General features: G+C 39.9%; 1 protein-coding gene across 5 annotated transcripts in view; it reads right to left on the bottom strand.

The window, feature by feature from the left end:
- The window catches only part of cdc42bpab (CDC42 binding protein kinase alpha (DMPK-like) b), a 102,973-nt gene that overhangs the window by 57,179 nt on the left and 26,143 nt on the right, over positions 1–19,651 (bottom strand). For all 5 annotated transcript variants that reach the window (XM_061754774.1, XM_061754777.1, XM_061754771.1 and 2 more), the window contains exons 2-4: positions 5,520–5,611; positions 1,174–1,257; positions 25–120 (exon numbers count right to left, since the gene is read on the bottom strand). In XM_061754774.1, the coding sequence (XP_061610758.1) occupies positions 25–120; positions 1,174–1,257; positions 5,520–5,611 (272 nt within the window). The remainder of the gene's footprint in view (positions 1–24; positions 121–1,173; positions 1,258–5,519; positions 5,612–19,651) is intronic.

Genomic DNA, 19,651 nt, shown 5'->3' with positions numbered 1-19,651 from the left:
ACAAAAGCTCTCATCGTGGCCTACCAAATTGTTGTCATCCTGGAAGGCATAGTGGAGGGTGGTAATCCACTGGGAGTCACCATTCACCAACACGTCTCTCTCTTCCCGAAAGCATGCAGTCTAAAGAAGACAAAATTGATTTTAGAGCTTACAAAAGGTGAGACACATAATAGAAATAGCAAAAGCAAGCACCAGCAGGTCCCAAACAATTTGTTTCAGGACGCTGGTCGAGTGTTAATATCATGACATAAAGACAATAAAACACCCAGTCTAAACTTTAGTAAAGAATCATGAAATCTTAATGAAATGGTGATTTCCACAGGTAAACCTCGGTTCAGTGTCAGTGTAAAAACAAATTAACAAATGGTAAATGTCAAAATGGCCTTGTGAGGTATATACTGGCATCGCGAGTGACATCATGAGTGAAACTTAACTGACATTAGAGGCATATTTTTCCCCAAAACGTGATTGTGACTGCACTTTGTAATAGCACATTTATTCATTTTAGCCCTTGCTAAAGTAGAATTTTTTTTGGATACATTTATTTTTTCAATTATCTATCATTTATTTGTATTTAAAGATTCATTTTGAACTGAAAACTGTTACATAGTTTCCCTAAGATGAGAACAAATCGTGATTAATACCGTAATTTCTCGTGTATAATGCGCATTTTTTACCCCAAAAAATTGTCAAACGTCAATAGTGCGCATTATACATGGGTATAGGAGAAAATGAAAAAGACAAACATTTTATCAATTCATGCCGCCATCTAGAGGTTATGAAGAAGCTGTACACTTTCATTCCACTATGCCAGCGCGCCCCAGAGGTTCTCATTTACGAAATAAAAGTAGGGCTGTGAATTTCAAAGTAAGAGCAAGTAAATAAAAAGAAAGTATTGTGTGTTCAAATAAGGTTTTTAACTTCAGAATAATTATTTGAAAAAACTAACAAAATACAGATAATACTATACTATAAAATCATGCATTGTAAAAATGCATTATACATAGGTAGAAGGGTTTTCCAGAATTTTGAGGTCAACTTTGGGGGTGCGCATTATACATGAGAAATTACGGTAATTGTTATTACAATACTGATCAAAATAATTGTGATTATTTTGGCCATAATCGTGCAGCCCTATCTCATAGTGAAGAAAATCTGACAAGTGACACTTACCTCTGCTCGCTTCAGCATCTCCCACTTGTTAAGAATCTTCATGGCAAACACTTTGTCCGTATTTCTCACCTTCACAACTGCTACCTGCACACAGGAGTGGAAGTGATGGTGAATACAAGGATAAGAAGAACTGGAAATGCACATAGGCATCCACAGTGCATCACACCAGACTTTTATGTGATCTAAAGTGCTGTACTGAGTGGGGAAGACAAATTAAATACTTTTCAGAAATTTCTGAGCTCGAACGGAGATACATTTTGGGCCAGTGGTACGATAAGCATACAAAGCAAAGTAAGTAACACTGTGACCTGTGCCCAGATGTAGTGGAAAAGTAACTGTGAATCCAAATGATCCTGCCGGGGTTTCATTAAAAAAAACTATGGTTTCTAATTTCAAATATCAGTTTCTGCCTGTCTTATGCATAAATATCGGTAAGGGACATTGCATGGATAATTCAAACAGTGAAAGAGAACGTACAAGTGAGAAGACTTGAAATAGGATTAGGTTGGTGCCACCCAATGTAAAAGTAAGCAATGAGCAGCCACTTAATCTCTCATCTCCTTTTTCACAAACCCAATGGAGTAGTAGAAATATGACAATGTGGGAGAAGGAAGAGTGAAGGTCACATAGTGGCGATGGGCTGGCAAAGTTCAAGAGGTATGGGGGGGAAAGACTGCTGGATACTTGAAATGATGATTCATAATTCCAGGGAAAGTGTAGGAAACTGTAAACCAAATCAACTGGGAGTGGGAACACTTGGACAGATGCAATATTCGGATGGAAGTTGCTAACTACAGTTGACAAGCACACAATGGAAAAAGATAACTTTAAAGAAATGGAAGGCCATTCCATGTGGATCATTTCAAGCCTTTGAAAAATACTTCCTGCTCTTGATGTAGAAACATCTGCAAACTACATGCACCATTTAGGAATTACAAACTTTCTCAGAAACTACTGGTGCCTTTTTAGTTTTAACTTCAATTACACTTCTAATACCTTCGTGTACCTCCTTCACATCATAGCTACTGTTGATTAATAATTTATTTAGGTGTCTTTATGCTAGAAAGGTTTTGGGTGATAGTATGTTGGTCTGCAATGTAAAAAGAAACTGCCTGTTGAACCGTGTAAGCCAGAAAGGAACCAAAGAGTAAACAGAAAAGAATTTGTGACACACGCAGACAGACACACACACACACACACACACAAGGAGTGAAACAAACAGAAGCTCATGCAACCGGGTCTGTAGTCTATTAAATGAGCTGGGGAATGTTGCTAATGCAATACAATGATAACATTCCTGTAGTGTTTGGATCCCTCCGTAGAGGAAGGGAGGAAGAAGAGAGGAGGAAAGGGGGAGAGCGCACTATTCTTGGCAATGCCTTGGTCTCCTCTTGCCACTTTCTTCTTGTTCTCCTCCCCCAGCATGATCTGTTCAGCTTTTTTCCATAATTATTAATTCAAAGTATACATTAGGGCAGTTTGTTTACTTAATGAACCGAATGATGCGCAGGTTTGCATGTTTTGTTTTTTATAAATGAATGAAAATCTCCTCAGGGTCTGTTGGCTGTGCACTCTTTTGGAAGAAAAGCAATGGGATGTTCATGCAGACGCCTTACTTTGAATTGGAAAGAAACAACAACATTGCTCACAAAGACAAACTTTTTTCCAGCGACTTGAACACAAAGGCCTTTGTGTTTAGACAGCTTCATGCAGCAAGAACCTAAACGTTTTTCCAACTTGGATCACGGAGACCTCACATTTTTCAACTGGAATGATGCAGGCATGCACACTATAATGACAACTAAAAAGTTCGCTTTTCAAGCAAGTAGGCAGAATCAGAGAGTCCCATCATCATGATAAGTTTGATGAAGCCATGGGGGGGAGAGTTGCTAAATTAAAGGCTAAAAAAAACAACATCCTTACACCAAATTAGGATTGGGCAATTCATCTATTTTATGGATTATTTTAACTTTATTTGTCAGAACAATTTATTTTAATCATTTTTTTGTGTGGCTTCAATACTGAGTCCCTGCTGACATGCATTGCTTTCACTGAACAGCGTGGTTGGAAACAGACAGGAGCTAATTAACCAAAGCAGAGTCAGTGTTGACAACTTAGTGATTTAGTCACTATACAGTGTTTCCCTTACATAGGCTTTACTTGGGCAGCCCGCTGAATTATATTAACAGCCGTCCAAAACAAGAATCCCCCCCCCCGCGCGCTCAGACTGTACAGACACAGGAAAAGCTTCCCTCTGTCGGTCTGCCTCACGGCTCTGCACTGTGATTAGCAAGGCTAGCTAGCGAGATAGCGAGCACCCCCACCCCCGAAGCTAAGTGCTTAATTTTATGGAACATGTCCAAAGATTTGGGCATTTGGCCAAAAAGTTTTTTTGGGGTAAAAGGCCTCGTAAAATCATAAAAACTCAGTTTTAACCGCTGCTGCACATGACACCACTCAAAACTTGATCATATCATAATGGAAACCTGATGACCTCACGAAATTTCATGCTTAGAAAACATCTCTGTGCTATCTGTTGCTGTTTTGCGACAATTATTTGAAAACAAGGAGGAGCCTCAACAAGGGTTAAACTAAGTTATGTGAACTAGTAGGCATGCATCTCATTCAAAGCAGTAAGACTCCAGCATCACTATTCAATTTACTTGATATCAAGGGTAATGTTTTTATTGTTGTTTAGGTTTCAGAGCGGTATGTTAAGAATGTTAAAAGAGAAGCATCTGCAAGACAATTGACCTATACATTATGCCTTTGTCATTAAAGTTAAGACTGGATGTTTTCTTGTTTTTACATTGCACTATTAACAGTGATAAAATTCTATCTACACTAATAAATTAATTGTACCAGTACCTTTTTTTAATGGCAAAAGTGTTACTCATGAAAGGATTATTTCCCATGAAGAAAATTTATCAGAAATTGGGACAAATCCAGGGGTCATCTAGCATCCTGGAATGGACTTCGAGGTTCCACTGTATTGCATCAGTCAACAGTTTTTAATAGCAAGGTGTGTGCATCTTTTGGAATCTTTTGCCCGCATGTCTAGATAGCTCTTAAATTCAATCATTTTGGTGTCACAGCCAAAAAAAGCATTTCAGTCAGGTGACTAAATGTTGCAGTAATGGAATAATCACATTGGTCATAAAGTGGGCCTGGCACCACTGACATTGGAATGCTACCACAAGGTAACACCTTTTCACAAGTCCCAATATAACCCTGAACATAATGCTGAAAAATACACACTAGGAGACACATGACTGACTCATGGACATTCTAGCACTTGCTACAGAGGCTCTGTATTGCGTCGGTATTGTAGCTACATGCTGACAAGGTGTGTCTATTCCCCTTCCAATCAACCAACCACTATTTGCTAAATTCCCTGAAGGTTTCCTCAATGTCTATTTTTAAAGAGGTGCGTTCTTTATCACTACTCATTTACAGTTTATGCTGAACGCATGGTAACACGTGATATAATTTAGCAAGTTTGGGTGGTAGGGGACTGAACAAAAGTCTTGAGCTGAAAAAGTTGGGAAACTCTGCTTGAAGGAACTCACTGACTTGTTGGTACAAAGGTGTTGCCATCATTTCTTGGATAATATGGAGGGAAATGCAAGGCAAGTGTGTAATGGATCAATTAAACAATAAAATAACTTCACAAGGTGAGCGCCAATCAGATTGAAGCTGCCCTATGCTGAATATTGATTTCATCTAAGGGTACTGGCTGAGAGCTGCAAATCTGCAATACCTGTTCTTACAACATTCCCCTGCTTTGACATTAACATCTGAAACCCATTAACAACTATCTTCCAACCTCCTTATATGCATACATACAAGGAAGAACAAAATGAACAAAGTGGTATTTAGTGGTTAGTTTCACTGGTACTTTAATCCTATGAAGGGAGAAATGTGAAATTTCCTTTTAGCAAGTGGAGTCATGCTCAAGCATCTAGTACAACACACTGCTACTGGAATGCAGCAGAAAGCAGTTCACTTTTAGACTTGTTTGCCTGTTATATCTTAGTAATTAAGGTGTTAAGGTACAACATAATTGTGTTTTACTGGTAAATATTGTAAGGATCATACTGCAACAACTTGTGCCCCGAGGAACATGTTTCAGATTTTGACATCTCCAGTCAAAGCAGACAAAAACCACACAGTGGATTTGACATGTAAAGAGAGGCTTCAAACTGACCCATGACACCTGTTTTCTCAACAAAACAACAAAAGGGGGGAAAACCCCAATTGCAGGTTGTGAATGTGTATGGTAGTAAACGGTTTCAAGATGGCGTTGAGTGAGGAGGGGGGGTAATAAAAATACAGAAGAACGTTACCTCTCCAAAAGCTCCTCGTCCAATCACTTTGAGGATTTCAAAGTCATCTTTATGCAGCCGCATCTGCTTCACTTTGGATGTAAAGGGTTTTGCTGTTGGGAAGAAAAGGAGAGAGGTCAAGTTCATTCAAATATGTTTCAGGAGGATTCTACAAGACTATTTGTAAACCATATATCATTGACAACAATAAAGTGATAGATCAGAAAATAGATTTCATTCATAGTAATTACCTAAAAGAGCCAGAGTTATAATCTTGTGCCAGTTCATTTTGATTTAATGCACTACTTACATGACATGGTTGAAGTGCATGAACCTTGAATGAATTTGTCAAGATGTCACGATTCTTTCCTTTGACTAATGGCATACGTTGTATTTTAATAAATGTTAGTGACAACCTGATAATAGTAAGATAGGACACAGCTCAATGGTGACCAAATGAAAGTTATTTTGAAGCCAGTATTCTTTTTAAAAAACAGAATGATACAATCATTAGGCACAAGGTCATCATTTCCCTTTGGAAAAACAATTTAAAATACTTCGTAGTGTGTTTGATCTCAGTATTCCATGCATAACCTGAATAATAGGCTGGATGTTGAACGAGGCCAATAATAATAGTTATATTGATACACTTACTTGATAACGACTTATTTGACTAAAGGCAGCAGGTCGGTTCTCTCCACAATATGTCAACTTTGAACATTATTTTAGTTTATACCATGGGGCCAAAGCACTAACATATTTACAACGGCATAGCACTGCAGCCAAAAAAGCAGCAGAAAACCATATATGGATGTGTACTTATCAAATTAGGAAAATGATACTACTGGTAGATAATGTTTGTTTTTAGTGAAACACCACTAGATTTGTCCACGCCCTCTACACTTGTGTGTCTGCGTGGGTGTGTGCCATGATTTTATAGAAGCACTAGTGTTCCGGAAAATGACATTTTCACCCTGTGAAAGTAGGGGAACGCCTTTGGTAAAACTAAACTAACACATAAGGTCAGTAAGTGCTCACTCTTAGCAGAGTCATGAGGGGCTGACATAGTCAGGCTGCTATGACTGCTGCACACATAACTAAACACTGTGTAACTCAGCTGTTACAGTCAGTATTAGCGGAAAAAATACTTGGCCACGTTGTTCAATTTTCTTAGAGCCAGTTAAAGTTGTGTTCAGTATTCTAGTGAACAGAACTGAACAAAACAGAACATGTAGAAAGCATAAATGCAACCATGCCAAAATCTTTAATTCAAACAATGTTTATATGCAAACATTTTCCTCATCCAGTATTGTAGCAGGTGACCTAAAACACACAGTGAAAATGAAATCTAAAAAAAAAAAATAATAATAATAATAATATAAAATTAAAGTGGCCTAAAAAAAACAGGATTCTAGAAAATTGAGCTGTTGTGTTTGGTTAGCATTATCTATCAAGCTAAAATTAGTCGCCACACACACACACACACACACACAAAACATGGTTCTTTCAATTCTGATTTATTTTTGCTTTCTGGCTAAAGTAATATTGTACGTAGGGTAAAGAGTAGTAAACAGCCAAGTATAGTGAATGTTGCTAATTTGTTGAAATCAGAGATCCTGCAAAATTGCTAGTTAAGTTGTGTGTAATAAGGTGAAATGACACAGTATTGAACACGCCAACTGGTAATTATTTAATAATAATTTATTTAATAGAAAAGTCTCTGTTTGCAATGACAGGTTCAAGATGCCTCTTGTATGGAGAAGCTAGTTGCAAGCATTGCTCTGGTGTGATTTTGGCCAATTCCTCTACACAAGCAGTCTTCAAATCTTGAAGGTTCCGTGAGCTTCTTTTATGGTCTTTGAGTTTCAGTTCTTTCCATAGGTTTTCGATTGGATTCAAGTCAGGTGATTGGCAGGGCCATTATAACAGCATTTTTTTTTCTTATTTAATTCTAGTAAGAAAAACAATAAAACCTCTGCAAAGTGTAAATAAAGCACATTTCAGGCCCTGGAGGCAACCTATTTTGGCATCGGTCATTGGGGACAGTCGTATCAATAAATGCTAGGAGACATCAATTATTCAGCATTGAGCACACAAGTTATACGTTTATTGTCTCATTCCCATCATCGGGAAGGTCATGAAGACAAATTTCAGCTACAACCTTAGACACTGCTGCTTCCTTCTCCGCTGTCATCCTGATACCTCTGGGGATTTTTACGTAAGCGTTATTCATCCATTTTCTACCGCTTATCCGAGGTCGGGTTGCGGGGGCAGTAACTTTAGCAGGGACGCCCAGACTTTCCTCTCCCCATCCACTTCATCCATCTCTTCCGGGGGGATCCTGAGGCGTTCCACGCCAGCCGAAGGATGTAGTCCTGGGTCATCCCCAGGGTCTCCTCCCGGTGGGACGTGCCTGGAACACCTCACCACGGAGGCGTCCGGGAGGCATCCGAATCAGCTGCCCCAGCCACCTCATCTGGCTCCTCTCGATGTGAAGGAGCAGCGGCTCTACTCTGCGAGCCTCCCGGATGACCGAGCTTCTTACCCCATCTCTAAGGGAGAGACCGGAGACCCTGTGGAGGAAACTCATTTCGGCCGCTTGTATCCGGGATCTTGTTCTTTCGGTCACCACCCACAGCTCGTGACCATAGGTGAGGGTAGGAACATAGATCGACCGGTAAATCGAGAGCTTTGCCTTTTGGCTTAGCTCCTGCTTTACCACAACGGATCGATACAAAGCGTTATAAAGAGGACAACTAGGCATCACATCTCACACACCTGGGGCCTCGTGTATAAAGACTTGTGTGGATTTGCTACTGAAACATGGCGTACGCTGAAATCCAGAAAACGTCGTAAGCACAAAAATATCCAGCTGTATTAATCTATACGTACGCATAAATCCAAGCACATTTCCTTTGTATATTATTGTAATTGTATAATTATGTCATTTCAACACATATTAATCACGTGCAACCAATGTACATGTTCAAATTAAGTAAATTCAAATGACCTTTTTTTCAGTGCATGTGCTGGAGTCACAGAAAGCGATTGAGAGGGCCATAGGCGGCATAAGTGATCACCTTGATCAATTAATAGCTGTCCTCACAAATGTCAGTGATTCATTAATACACTGGTCAACAAGTGAATTCAGAGTCCTTGCTTCTTTTACATTGTTGAAATCAAATGTTGCTGCATGAATTGTTCTTCAGTGCCAATTGTTCAAGTGTCTCTGATGTGCAGATTTATGATAACAGTTTCCCAGCATCACCTCTAAGTGTCGCCAAAGCACCGACAGCTGCAGAAACGTGCGTATGCCAGCCATGAAGTTGGCGTGAGGCACCGCACATTTCCACGGTCATGATACATCTGAACTTTGCTGTGAAAAAGAACCTACGCCACGTTTTTGTGCGTAGGCACCTTTTGTACATGAGGCCCCAGCTTCTTTATCTAAAGCAGGGGTGTCAAACTCATTTTTGTCACGGGCCACATCATAGTTATGACTTCCCTCGGAGGCCCGCTACAACTCTGAACCCATATAAATGAAAGATTAGCTCATATACTGTAATTACATACAGTATACACAACACATTGATGAATAAACAGTTTTGAAATCAGATGCCTATAAAAAAGTATTTTTCGACGATTACATTTCTTTCCAAAGTGGGATTGGTAACAAAAAAATGCTTGTAAATATCTCAATGGTATTACACCAGAACACAACGAGCAATTTTGATTTGCTTTCGCGGGCCACATAAAATGATGTGGCGGGTCGGATCTGGCCCCCGGGCCACCAGTTTGACACCTGTGATTTGACAAAGTAGTGCTTGAGCAATGGATGGAATACAAGTGTTCACTTTTAGTGTAATTCTTCATTACAATGAATTTCAGGGAATAGAGCTAAGAAGAGGATAACATGATTAGTAGTTGACTGCTGAGTCAGGAGCTCCACCACATGCGTCTTTCATCTCGAAGCCCACAGGTTCCTATCCACAACAAAGCACACATGCAAATATGTGGAGATCCACCCAACGATATCTACTTCCCCACATCAAAACCAGATGAATGCTGAGCTGTTGTCTCTCTGTTCTTCATACAAATTCCATAGTCAGACGAATGTTAAAAATTGCTTTGAATTTATTTAAAAAATAAATAAATAAAAAAGGACAAAAAACATTTGCACAGCAAGTGCTTTACTGAAACACACAGTGGCTAACAACCTGTTATACTGGCATGCAATGTATTATTGGAATTTGTTCTACAAATATGAGGGCATAGGTAAGGTCATATACACTCATTGCCTGTATTCAATGAGCAATGAACTAACCCACATTTAGGCAGCAATCAATGTGTCTGCTTCCCTGCCTATGAGTTGAGCATGCTGTGCTCTTTTTTCACATTAAGACAAGCAAATGTCATCCAGCTTTGTCATACATCTTAACTCTCTCATAAATACACAGGTAGACCCAAACATAGCAACAGTTGCTACAACAAGGTGTGGCATGAACCCCTGGCAATGATTGGGGAAGTGTCAATCCAAGCTCTGAGCATGACTGAAGCTCTTTGTTTTCAGGAGGTTTTGCAATGACAGTTGGTGAGTCGAGATTGGAAAAAGATGACATGTCAGTCACAAGTAGTTAATGTATTGCAGTCTACATGAGAAAGACATCGACATGCAGACATGCAATGAGAATGCGTATGTATGCCTACATTTGCAATCTACACTGTGAAGAAGACAGGCATGTTTGGCCTCAGGAGCCAGTGAAACTGGAAAAACATGAGTGACGCAAAACTTATCCACGTAGCTATGTCGTGCTGTAAACAAAAAATCCAGAGCACTTATCTGGCCCATCTTGCTTTATCACCACAAGGGCCATTTTTGTGCAGTTTCAGGCAAGTGTGTTTATTTGGTTAAAATGGGACACTTAGAGGCAGTTCAGTATATTTTGCTGGCTTGGTTTAGTTCAAGTTGGCATGTAAGCATGACTTATGTTTCCTTCATGTACATAGCAGCAGGCAGATCAGATAAGAGTGGTCAAAATGTACGCATGTATAGACAAATCTCAGTACATTTTTTTATGATGAAAGTACTCCGCTGTGTTGATACATGCGCTTGTATGGAATTGTTGGGTCTCCTCTATGTGCTGGGCTGGGTCTGTATATCATTTCCAAAGTATCTCCAATATATAATGATTCAAAACTTAATTTTGGGTAAAATATGCTACAAGTGTCGTACATATTTTGGACATCCAATTGTTATAATGTTAACATATATGAATATAAACAGCATAGTACGAAAGCCATAGGGGCACCTCACTAGACCTAATTTCAGCAAGCGTCACGATTCACTTGCGTTTGCTGTTTTCTTTGGCTGTTAGTGACAGGTTTTCTGAAAAAGGACTGTGGTAAGAGATGAAGAAGAATGGGGAAAGAGTAGAATATGCATTGTAAGTAAGCATCCATCCATCCATTTTCTGAGCCGCTTCTCCTCACTAGGGTCGCGGGCGTGCTGGAGCCTATCCCAGCTGTCATCGGGCAGGAGGCGGGGTACACCCTGAACTGGTTGCCAGCCAATCGCAGCTGTAAGTAAGCAAACTATCATAAGCCCTGAGCTAGGTACATATTGGCTAGCTGCCATTTGCTTGTCACTTGTGATCTATACGTAGAGTGTTGTGTTTTGTATTCTGTTTTAGCATTACAGTGAAGTCACTGTTGATGTCTTGTATACTAGTGAGCAGTGTAAGGTGTGTCAGCAATGACAATGATTTTTCATCATTCGTGATTAAGGTTTACAAATTGTTTAACAAGTGTGTCTAAAGAAAGTGGGTAGTAGAAGTTTGAACTGTCGGCAGGCTAAACCCAGGCCGCAACTTTTCTTTGTTCTCTTTTTTTACCTCTCACAATTAATATTAGACTGGTTAATATCTGCTAATACTTGCATGGCAAATGATAATGTTAAAATGATGACTAAATGCGCGTAGCTTTATAATACAGGTTTAATGACAATGACACTCTGGAACAAATTAACACAAATATAACTGAGCTCAAGGGGAAATTCTTTCAAAGTCAATCAAATCTGAAGTCACTCTGAGGTAGCACCCTCGCAGCACCCTTTAAGATGCACTGTTAGGTGTGCGAGCCTTGTCCTCCATGTTCTCTGTTGTGTAAGGCGAGTCACACCCATCATTTCAGTCGCTATTTAAGAAAACAAATACACATACGCACGAACCTCAGTGTATTCTTCAAGTCATACAGCACGTTTATTGTACCAGAGAGTCAGAAGGTAAAGTACTTCGTTGAATAGCTGCTATATAAAAGACCACTTGGGTAGATAAGAATCTGCTTGGTTGTGTGTGCCTATCATAACGCATCAACATAAATGAGTATGCACCATTTAAAAAAGTAAGCTTTAATCCAATACTCAGTGAACAGAAAAACAATTTTTGTTATTTTGATGATGATTAGACACAGCTGTGGTTGAATGCTTGTTAAACAGATTTTTTTCAATCTAAGATTTAGTTTTGCTAGACTTTCACTGGCGTGTACTGTGTGTATATAATACTTAAAATAATGTTGGCTGTCTGGTTAGAGCGTCTGCCTCACAGTTCTGAGGACCGGGGTTCAATGCCCGGCCCCGCCTGGTTGGAGTTTGCATGCTCTCCCCGTGCCTGCGTGGGTTTCCACTTATACAAAATCTGACTGCGTGGGTTTCCACTTATACAAAATCTGACATCGGATGGGACATGTTTGTTTTTATTTCCAGCCGTTTCCTCGTTCCTCAGTCAGGTTGCTTCTTGATTGGCTACGTTCCGTTTTACGTCACAATTCACGGTGTCGTGAATCGGGAGAACTCTGCTTTCCCCACACACATGAAGATTTTTACTATTAATATTAGATTGGTTTTATACAGCGGCACAGTGGATGACTGGTTAGAGCATCCGCCTCACAGTTCTGAGGACCGGGGTTCAATCCCCGGCTCCGCCTGTGTGAAGTTCGCATGTTCTCCCCATGCCTGCGGGGGTTTTCTCCGGGCACTCCGGTTTCCTCCCACATCCCAAAAACATGCATGGTAGGTTAATTGAAGACTCTAAATTGCATGTGCAAATGTGAGTGCGAATGGTTGTTTGTTTATATGTGCCCTGCGATTGGCTGGCAACTAGTTCAGGGTGTAGTTCAGGATAAGCGGCTCAGATAATGGATAATGTTTGTGTGTACACAATAATAACTCTCATTTGCAAGTATTTTTTTAATAGAGTATTCCATAGGAAACTGATTTTGAAAGGAATCAAGGTTTTCCAAGAAATCTGTTGGGCTGTACTCATTTATGTTTAGCACTGTATAATTGTGTGTTAGGGTCATGTGTCAAGAACTAACTGGTGGGCATTTGAGTATTAAATAATTTGGTATTATGTTTGGCACAGATCAGCATCAAATGATGAAAAAACAAAGCGAAGAAGAAGGGAGAAATTAGTGGGTTAATTAACTCCACTGTCAGGACTAACATGACACTAATGTCTGTTCCTTATCTAAGATTAAGGAACTCTCAAGCTATAACAAGGCTTTACACGATCAGGATTTTTGGGGCCGATCACCGATCAGCAAGTTTAAAAAAACGATAACCGATCACAAGATGGGGCAATGTGTCTGTCCATTTGCATGACTTGTTAATTTATTGTATATACACTTGTGTAGTGTATATTGTGAGTATTTTCAAAATTATTCTCTAGCATTTTAGACAAAAGTTAAACCATCAATGACCTCTAAGGGGCATTCAAGGATTGGCCACTGACATAAGTTTAGGTCAAATCAACATTACAACATGACAAAAATAATGGGTACCAACACTGTAATTAAATTACTTTATTGCAATTCAATTATTTTAACAAATAATGCTAATGACATGCTTACTCTAACTTTCTCACTGTCCCGGCTATATGGACGGGTGTTTTCCAAAGTTTGCGTCCGTTTGGCTTTTCCTTCCCCCACTGCGTTGCTTGAACGCGGCATGCTCCTCCTTGTGTACATTAATCAGGTGCCCGATCAAATTTGTTGTGTTGAAGCATTTAGATGACGTACTTCAGTTGTGCACAGACTGCAAATAACTTGCGTGTTGTCTGAGATACCGCAAAATAGTCCCACACTGACCGACGACGTGTTTTTTTTCACTGAAAAGATTGAAAAAAAACTATTGGCCGTCAGATAGTTACACTACTACGCAAAAAGACACGTGACAAGGCTGAAAATAAACAAGCTTTTGAATTTATATGCAACAGCGACACGGAGTAAATGTCTTTTGCGGAGCCGATGACATCATTGATCGGATCGGCGAACTATGACATGAAAGTTGATCAGCATAAAATACTAATTATCAGCCGATACCGATCAAACCAATGAGATCGGTGTAAAGTCTAGCTATAACAGAACATGATTGTGGGATAACAGAGGGAGAACATAATAGAAGCACAAACAGGGGAGTGAAGAAATGGAAAAACAGTCAGGTTCAACTCAGAACAGAAAGTGATACCAGACAGTCCAGAGTACAAACGAAAGAGCCAGTACAACAAGTCAGCAGTTGAGCCAGTTACAGTAAGTGACCGACCCTTACAACCACACCACACTCCAACCCCATTCCCACTTCCACAGTGGGATGGAGGGACATCTGGAAGCCATCACAGATATTATTTACAACCACAGTGAGGTAACGACACAAAAATGCAGTTTTTGAGACAGGGGGAAAAGAGAGATGGAAAGAGAGAGAAGGAGAGGGTGACTTTTCAGGATTAGACAGGAGCAGAGGGAGAAACCTGGGGATGGCCTTCCCCTTCGTCTGACCGTGACGGGGCTGCTGGAATGGAGAGAACGCATGAGCTAGTTTTCCTAGAAAAAAGAAAATGTTGAGTAAAAACTATGCATCCATCATAAAAATGAAGGAGATCATAATTAATATACAGCTATTGCTACAGGCAGGATTTCATTGAGTAGCTCAGCTCATCGTCCTCCTGTCCACTACTGTAATTTGCAGGAAACCAAGCAGGAATCCCCAATTTAATAATTTTCTTTTTTCCCCTAAAATTCAAAAAGTATTCAGACCACCTTAAATTTTTCACTCTTTGTTATGTTGCAGCCATTTTCTAAAATCATTTAAGTTAATTGTTTTCCTCATTAAAGTACACACAGCACCCCATATTGACAGGGAAAAAAACTGAATTGTTGAAATTTTTGTAGATTTATTAAAAAAGAAAAACTGAAATATCACACAGCCATAAGTATTCAGTATTAAGTAGAAGCACCCTTTTGAGCTAACACAGCCATTTTTGGGAATGATGCAACATGTTTTTCACACCTGGATTTGGGGATCATCTGCCATTCCTCCTTACAGGTCCTCTCTAGGTCTGTCAGGTTGGATAGTGAACATTGATGGACAGCCATTTTCAGGTCTTTCCAGAGATGCTCAATTTGGGTTTAAGTCAGGGCTCTGTCTGGGCAATTCAAATACAATCACGGAGTTATTCTGAAGCCACTCCTTCGGTATTTTAGCTGTGTGCTTAGGGTCATTGTCTTGTTGGAAGGTGAACCTTCGGCCTAGTCTGAGGTCCTGAGCACTCTGGAGAAGGTTTTCGTCCAGGATATCCCTGTACTTGGCCGCATTATTCTTTCCTTTGATTGCAACCAGTTGTCCTGTCCCTTCAGCTGAAAAACACCCCCACAGCATGATGCTGTCACCACCGTACTTCAGTGTTGGGACTGTATTGGACAGGTGATGAGCAGTGCCTGGTTTTCTCACACATACATACAACGTAGAATTAAGGCCAAAAAGAGTCTATCTTGGACTCATCAGAGAATCTTATTTCTCACCATCTTGGAGTACTTCAAGGTGTTTTTAGCAAACTCCATGCAGGCTTTCATGTGTCTAGAACTTTCTCCCATCGCCCGACTGGATTTATGAAGCTCAGTCACAGTGATCTTTGGGTTCTTATTTACCTCTCTCACCAAGGCTCTTCTCCCCCGGTTGCTCAGTTTGGCCGGACGGCCAGCTCTAGGAAGGGTTCTGGTCGTCCCAAACGTCTTCCATTTAAGGATTATGGAGGCCATTCTGCTCTTGGGAACCTTTAAGTGCAGCAGAATGTTTTTTGTAACCTTGGCCAGATCTGTGCCTTGGCACAATTCTGTGTCTGAGCTCTTCAGGCAGTTCCTTTGACCTCATGATTCTAATTTGCTGACATGCACTGTGAGTTGTAAGGTCTAATATAGACAGGTGTGTGGCTTTCCTAATCAAGTCCAATCAGTATAATCAAACACAGCTGGACTCCAATGAAGGTGTAGAACCATCTAATCAGAAGAAATGGACAGCACCCGAGTTAAATATATGATTGTTGCAGCAAAGGGTCTGAATACTTATAGCTGTGATATTTCAGTTTTTCTTTTTTAATATATCTGCAAAAATGTCAACAATTCTGTTTTGTTTTCTGTCAACATTTGGGTGCTGTGTGTACATTAATGTGGGAAAAAAATAAATGATTTTAGATTTGCTAAAATCATTTGTTATTTGTTATTTGCAATATAACAAAGAGTGACAAATTTAAGGGTGTCTCAATACTTTCCATACCCACTGTACATACCAGCTGTTTTCCTGTGGGGTCACATGGTCACAGTCAGCTAGGTTGTCCATTTCATTTCCCTCTTATTCCTCAAAAACAACTGAGTAAATTCAACCTGGCCCTTACAACTTCAATACTGTGTTCACGCATGTTCTACTCCCAAAATGAGCTTGTGCCATCGTTCCACACACTAAACTAGGCGTTATCTGCAGTTCCACGAAGTCCGAAGTCAGCAGACAGCGAATGACTTAAAGAAAAGTTACAACTTTCAGCCACACCATATCCAGTGATCATTATATCAATTAATTGTTTGGTCTGTCATAGTTTCCTGATTTAAAAAAAACAGAGTTATTCAGCTAGAGAGCCGCATGACGTATTTGAAGGTGACCAAGAACAAAAATAATAAACTTCTTAAAGGGGAGAGTGACTGCATGCCATGTTCTTTTCAGCTATACTGCACAAGTACTGGTAGCCCAAACACATTCAGCAAATTGCCTAAAATATAGATGAAAATAGAAGCAGGCCAATTTGCCACAGCCAGGGGTTCTCCCAGCAGATGTGTGTAAAAGGCACCACCAATCCAGCTAAAAGGATTGTCTCGCTCTCTAGTGAATGACAGCTGTGAGATCATCGCAGGCAGAGCCAGAGAGTACAGACAGCAGCCCGACACCCAGTTTGCAATGTAAAATATTTGTCACTAAATCATTGATAACCACCAGAAATAAGTGAGTATCACTTACAGAGCAAACAACCTTGCTCTGGAGCAGTAAACACAATTTAATGCTAGGCTGCACAGCAAATGACACCAGAACTACCATTGTCTCTCACATTGGTATGTGCTCCCATCACCACATACAAGCTCAAGTTCTCCTTAGTGGAGTTTCCACCCTCTCCCCATTCTACACTGTAGTTTACTCTTTTCCAAATCATCTGCTTTCCTAACTCTATCCTTAATCCGTTATGCTTCAATTTCTAAAGCAGAGCCATAAGAGTAGATTCAGAATTCACACCGACTGTACCTTTTATTCACAATTCAGCGAATATGTAATCTTTATGTAATCTAGTCTTTCACATGACGACACTGTATCCAGCAATCAGATCACAAGAAAATAAAAATGTCATGAAGCATCAACTGATTTCAACAACTTCGCAGAAGAAATTAAGTTCTGTGTCAAACTTTACACTTCTCTTCATGCAAGTATATACTGTTATGTTCAGGCAAGTGTACTTTAAAACACCCTCCGAACTTTCAAGTCAACGTGTTCAACCCACAGTGCAAACAAGTTGATTGATGCAATTCTGTGTCAACACGCCCTCCTAATATATGTAGATAAGGTGAGAACATCAGGAGAGTTCCAGGATATGGATGATGCCAAGACGGTTTGGATGTCTGTATAGCCTGATAATACAGTAAACACTAATGATACAATACCAGCCAAGGTGGTGAGGGTGATTTTAACATGATTTATTTTATTTTATTTTTTTTAAAGTCAACATGACAATTTACTCCACTGGATATATTTATTGTCGTCATCAGTACAACTATTAGGTCATTCTGATTTTAAACCAACAATGCTGCTTTAACACAAGTCACGTCAAAGAGCATGACAGGTGTGTGTGCTCCCCCTTCTTCATGCCATGCATATACAAATGTCAAAGCCCACAGTACTCTGAAATAATAATCCTCAACTTTTTTTTTTTTATTACACAAATGAGTCTTCCAAAATTATTACATCTTCAAGATTTGCTCTGGTTGTGGCAATTCTGGTGAAACAGAGACTGAAATCTGTCTACTGAGTGTTCTGTCTACAGGATGAAGCCAGAAGAAATATTTTCTCCTGCATTCCCGGGAACAAGTGACATTATGGCAGCATCTAAGCCTGACCCGAAGAGCCAGGAATACCATGCAGCACGAATGCTCGGTAACCTGGACAACATTTTCCTAAGCTCCTGTGGTTTTACAAAAAAAAAAAAAAAAAAAAAAAAATTGGCACAGTATGTGTACAAGAATGTAGAAATACTGTGGCACCCTGTTCACTTCCAACAGCACTTACTCAATTTTAACACTGGGCAAATTAAAGTCAGCAATCAGCAGTATACATCCCCATCCATGTTCAAATAACATCATGTCTCAACATTCTGACAGATATTACATCACAACTTTCCAAAAGACTTCTGGGCACATCAATTTAAATCCCAGGCTTATGGAAAGTGGTGATGGTGGGTGGTGGTTGTTACTATGTTACAGAACTCTGTGCCTCAAGTGGTGCAGACCAGCAAGGACTATGCACCATTTAAGGGTTTGAGTCCCATCGGGGCCACCCGTTACTATAGATGGATCCACCCTTTTGTATAAGAGCATCCAGAAGTCTTTTGTTATGACCTTTGAGCCAAGAGGGAAGGAGATGCTATGATAACATCACCAGGTGGTCATTCATACTGCGGAAAAAGATTAAAGAGGAATCCTCTTGTTTTTTTCTGCCAATACAAATGGGAGGTGACCACCTCTGACAAATTCCGGGCCAGAGAAAATCTGACATCATGAAAACTACTATGTGCCCACCGTCATTTCTTTACTGCAATTGCGTCATTACGCTGCGCCGATGGAGCGGTGCTTTATCAGAAAAAGTTGGAAGTCGCTCAAATTGTATCTCACAATACATTGATTATTTGAATTGTCTAAGGTGATGAAGACATCCCTACGCAACCGATTCAAAGTGAGGCACTTGAACATCTTGCAAAGTGACCATCAATGATCCATCAGGAGGCTGTGGACAATAAGGAATGCAATAAGGAATGTAATAAGGAATGTATGAGAACATTTTATAAATTGAAAAACGGGTTAGCTAGCTGAAATATGTGTAACAACCATTTGACATGTCCCATTGAGGTGTACACACAATGCACTCTTACATGGTTCCTGTATTTTTCATGTTTTAGAAAAAAAATATATATTTTTTTTTTTTAACAAAAGAAAAACAAATAATAGAATACATGTAAACAATACTTCAACTTCACCGTAGGGATGAGCGATTAATTAACGTGAACTTTTTTTTGGGGGGGGGGTTTGATTCTGTAACCTGCTGAAGTGCGCTGTTTACACAGAAGCGTACTGAGAGCAGTTCATTTATTGGAGAGGCACCATTTTGTCAGTCATTTGGAATTGCTTCAGGTTTGCAGCGTCAATCAATGAGCAACAAACAGTCAGCTGCAAAGTATGGTTTAGGACTATTGAAACCAAAGAGTCATGCACGGAAGGGAAAACTCCGAAGAAAAAGACATGAGCGGAATTATTTCACATTGTTTCATGTGTGACAAAGGTGGAAGGAAAACACAGAGTCGATGTATAAATGGGTGCCATGCCCATTTATACATTCAAAAAGCAGGCATTTATCCACAGTTCCACACACTCATCCACTTCACTGGTGGTACTATATCTTATCCTAACGCATTACACATCCAAACAGAGTTTAATCCCGTCAAGTCAGTGTATTGCTTTTTACCAAACTACTTCCAGAGCTGTGACTTCACAATAAGTGCGTCCAAAAGTTCACCATC

The sequence above is a fragment of the Phyllopteryx taeniolatus genome, chromosome 18 (assembly GCF_024500385.1).
Source record: "Phyllopteryx taeniolatus isolate TA_2022b chromosome 18, UOR_Ptae_1.2, whole genome shotgun sequence".
In the NCBI taxonomy this organism is placed as follows: Eukaryota; Metazoa; Chordata; class Actinopteri; order Syngnathiformes; family Syngnathidae; genus Phyllopteryx; species Phyllopteryx taeniolatus.
The sequence above is the reverse complement of the archived record's forward strand: the minus strand, read 5'-3'. Positions and strand labels throughout refer to the sequence as shown.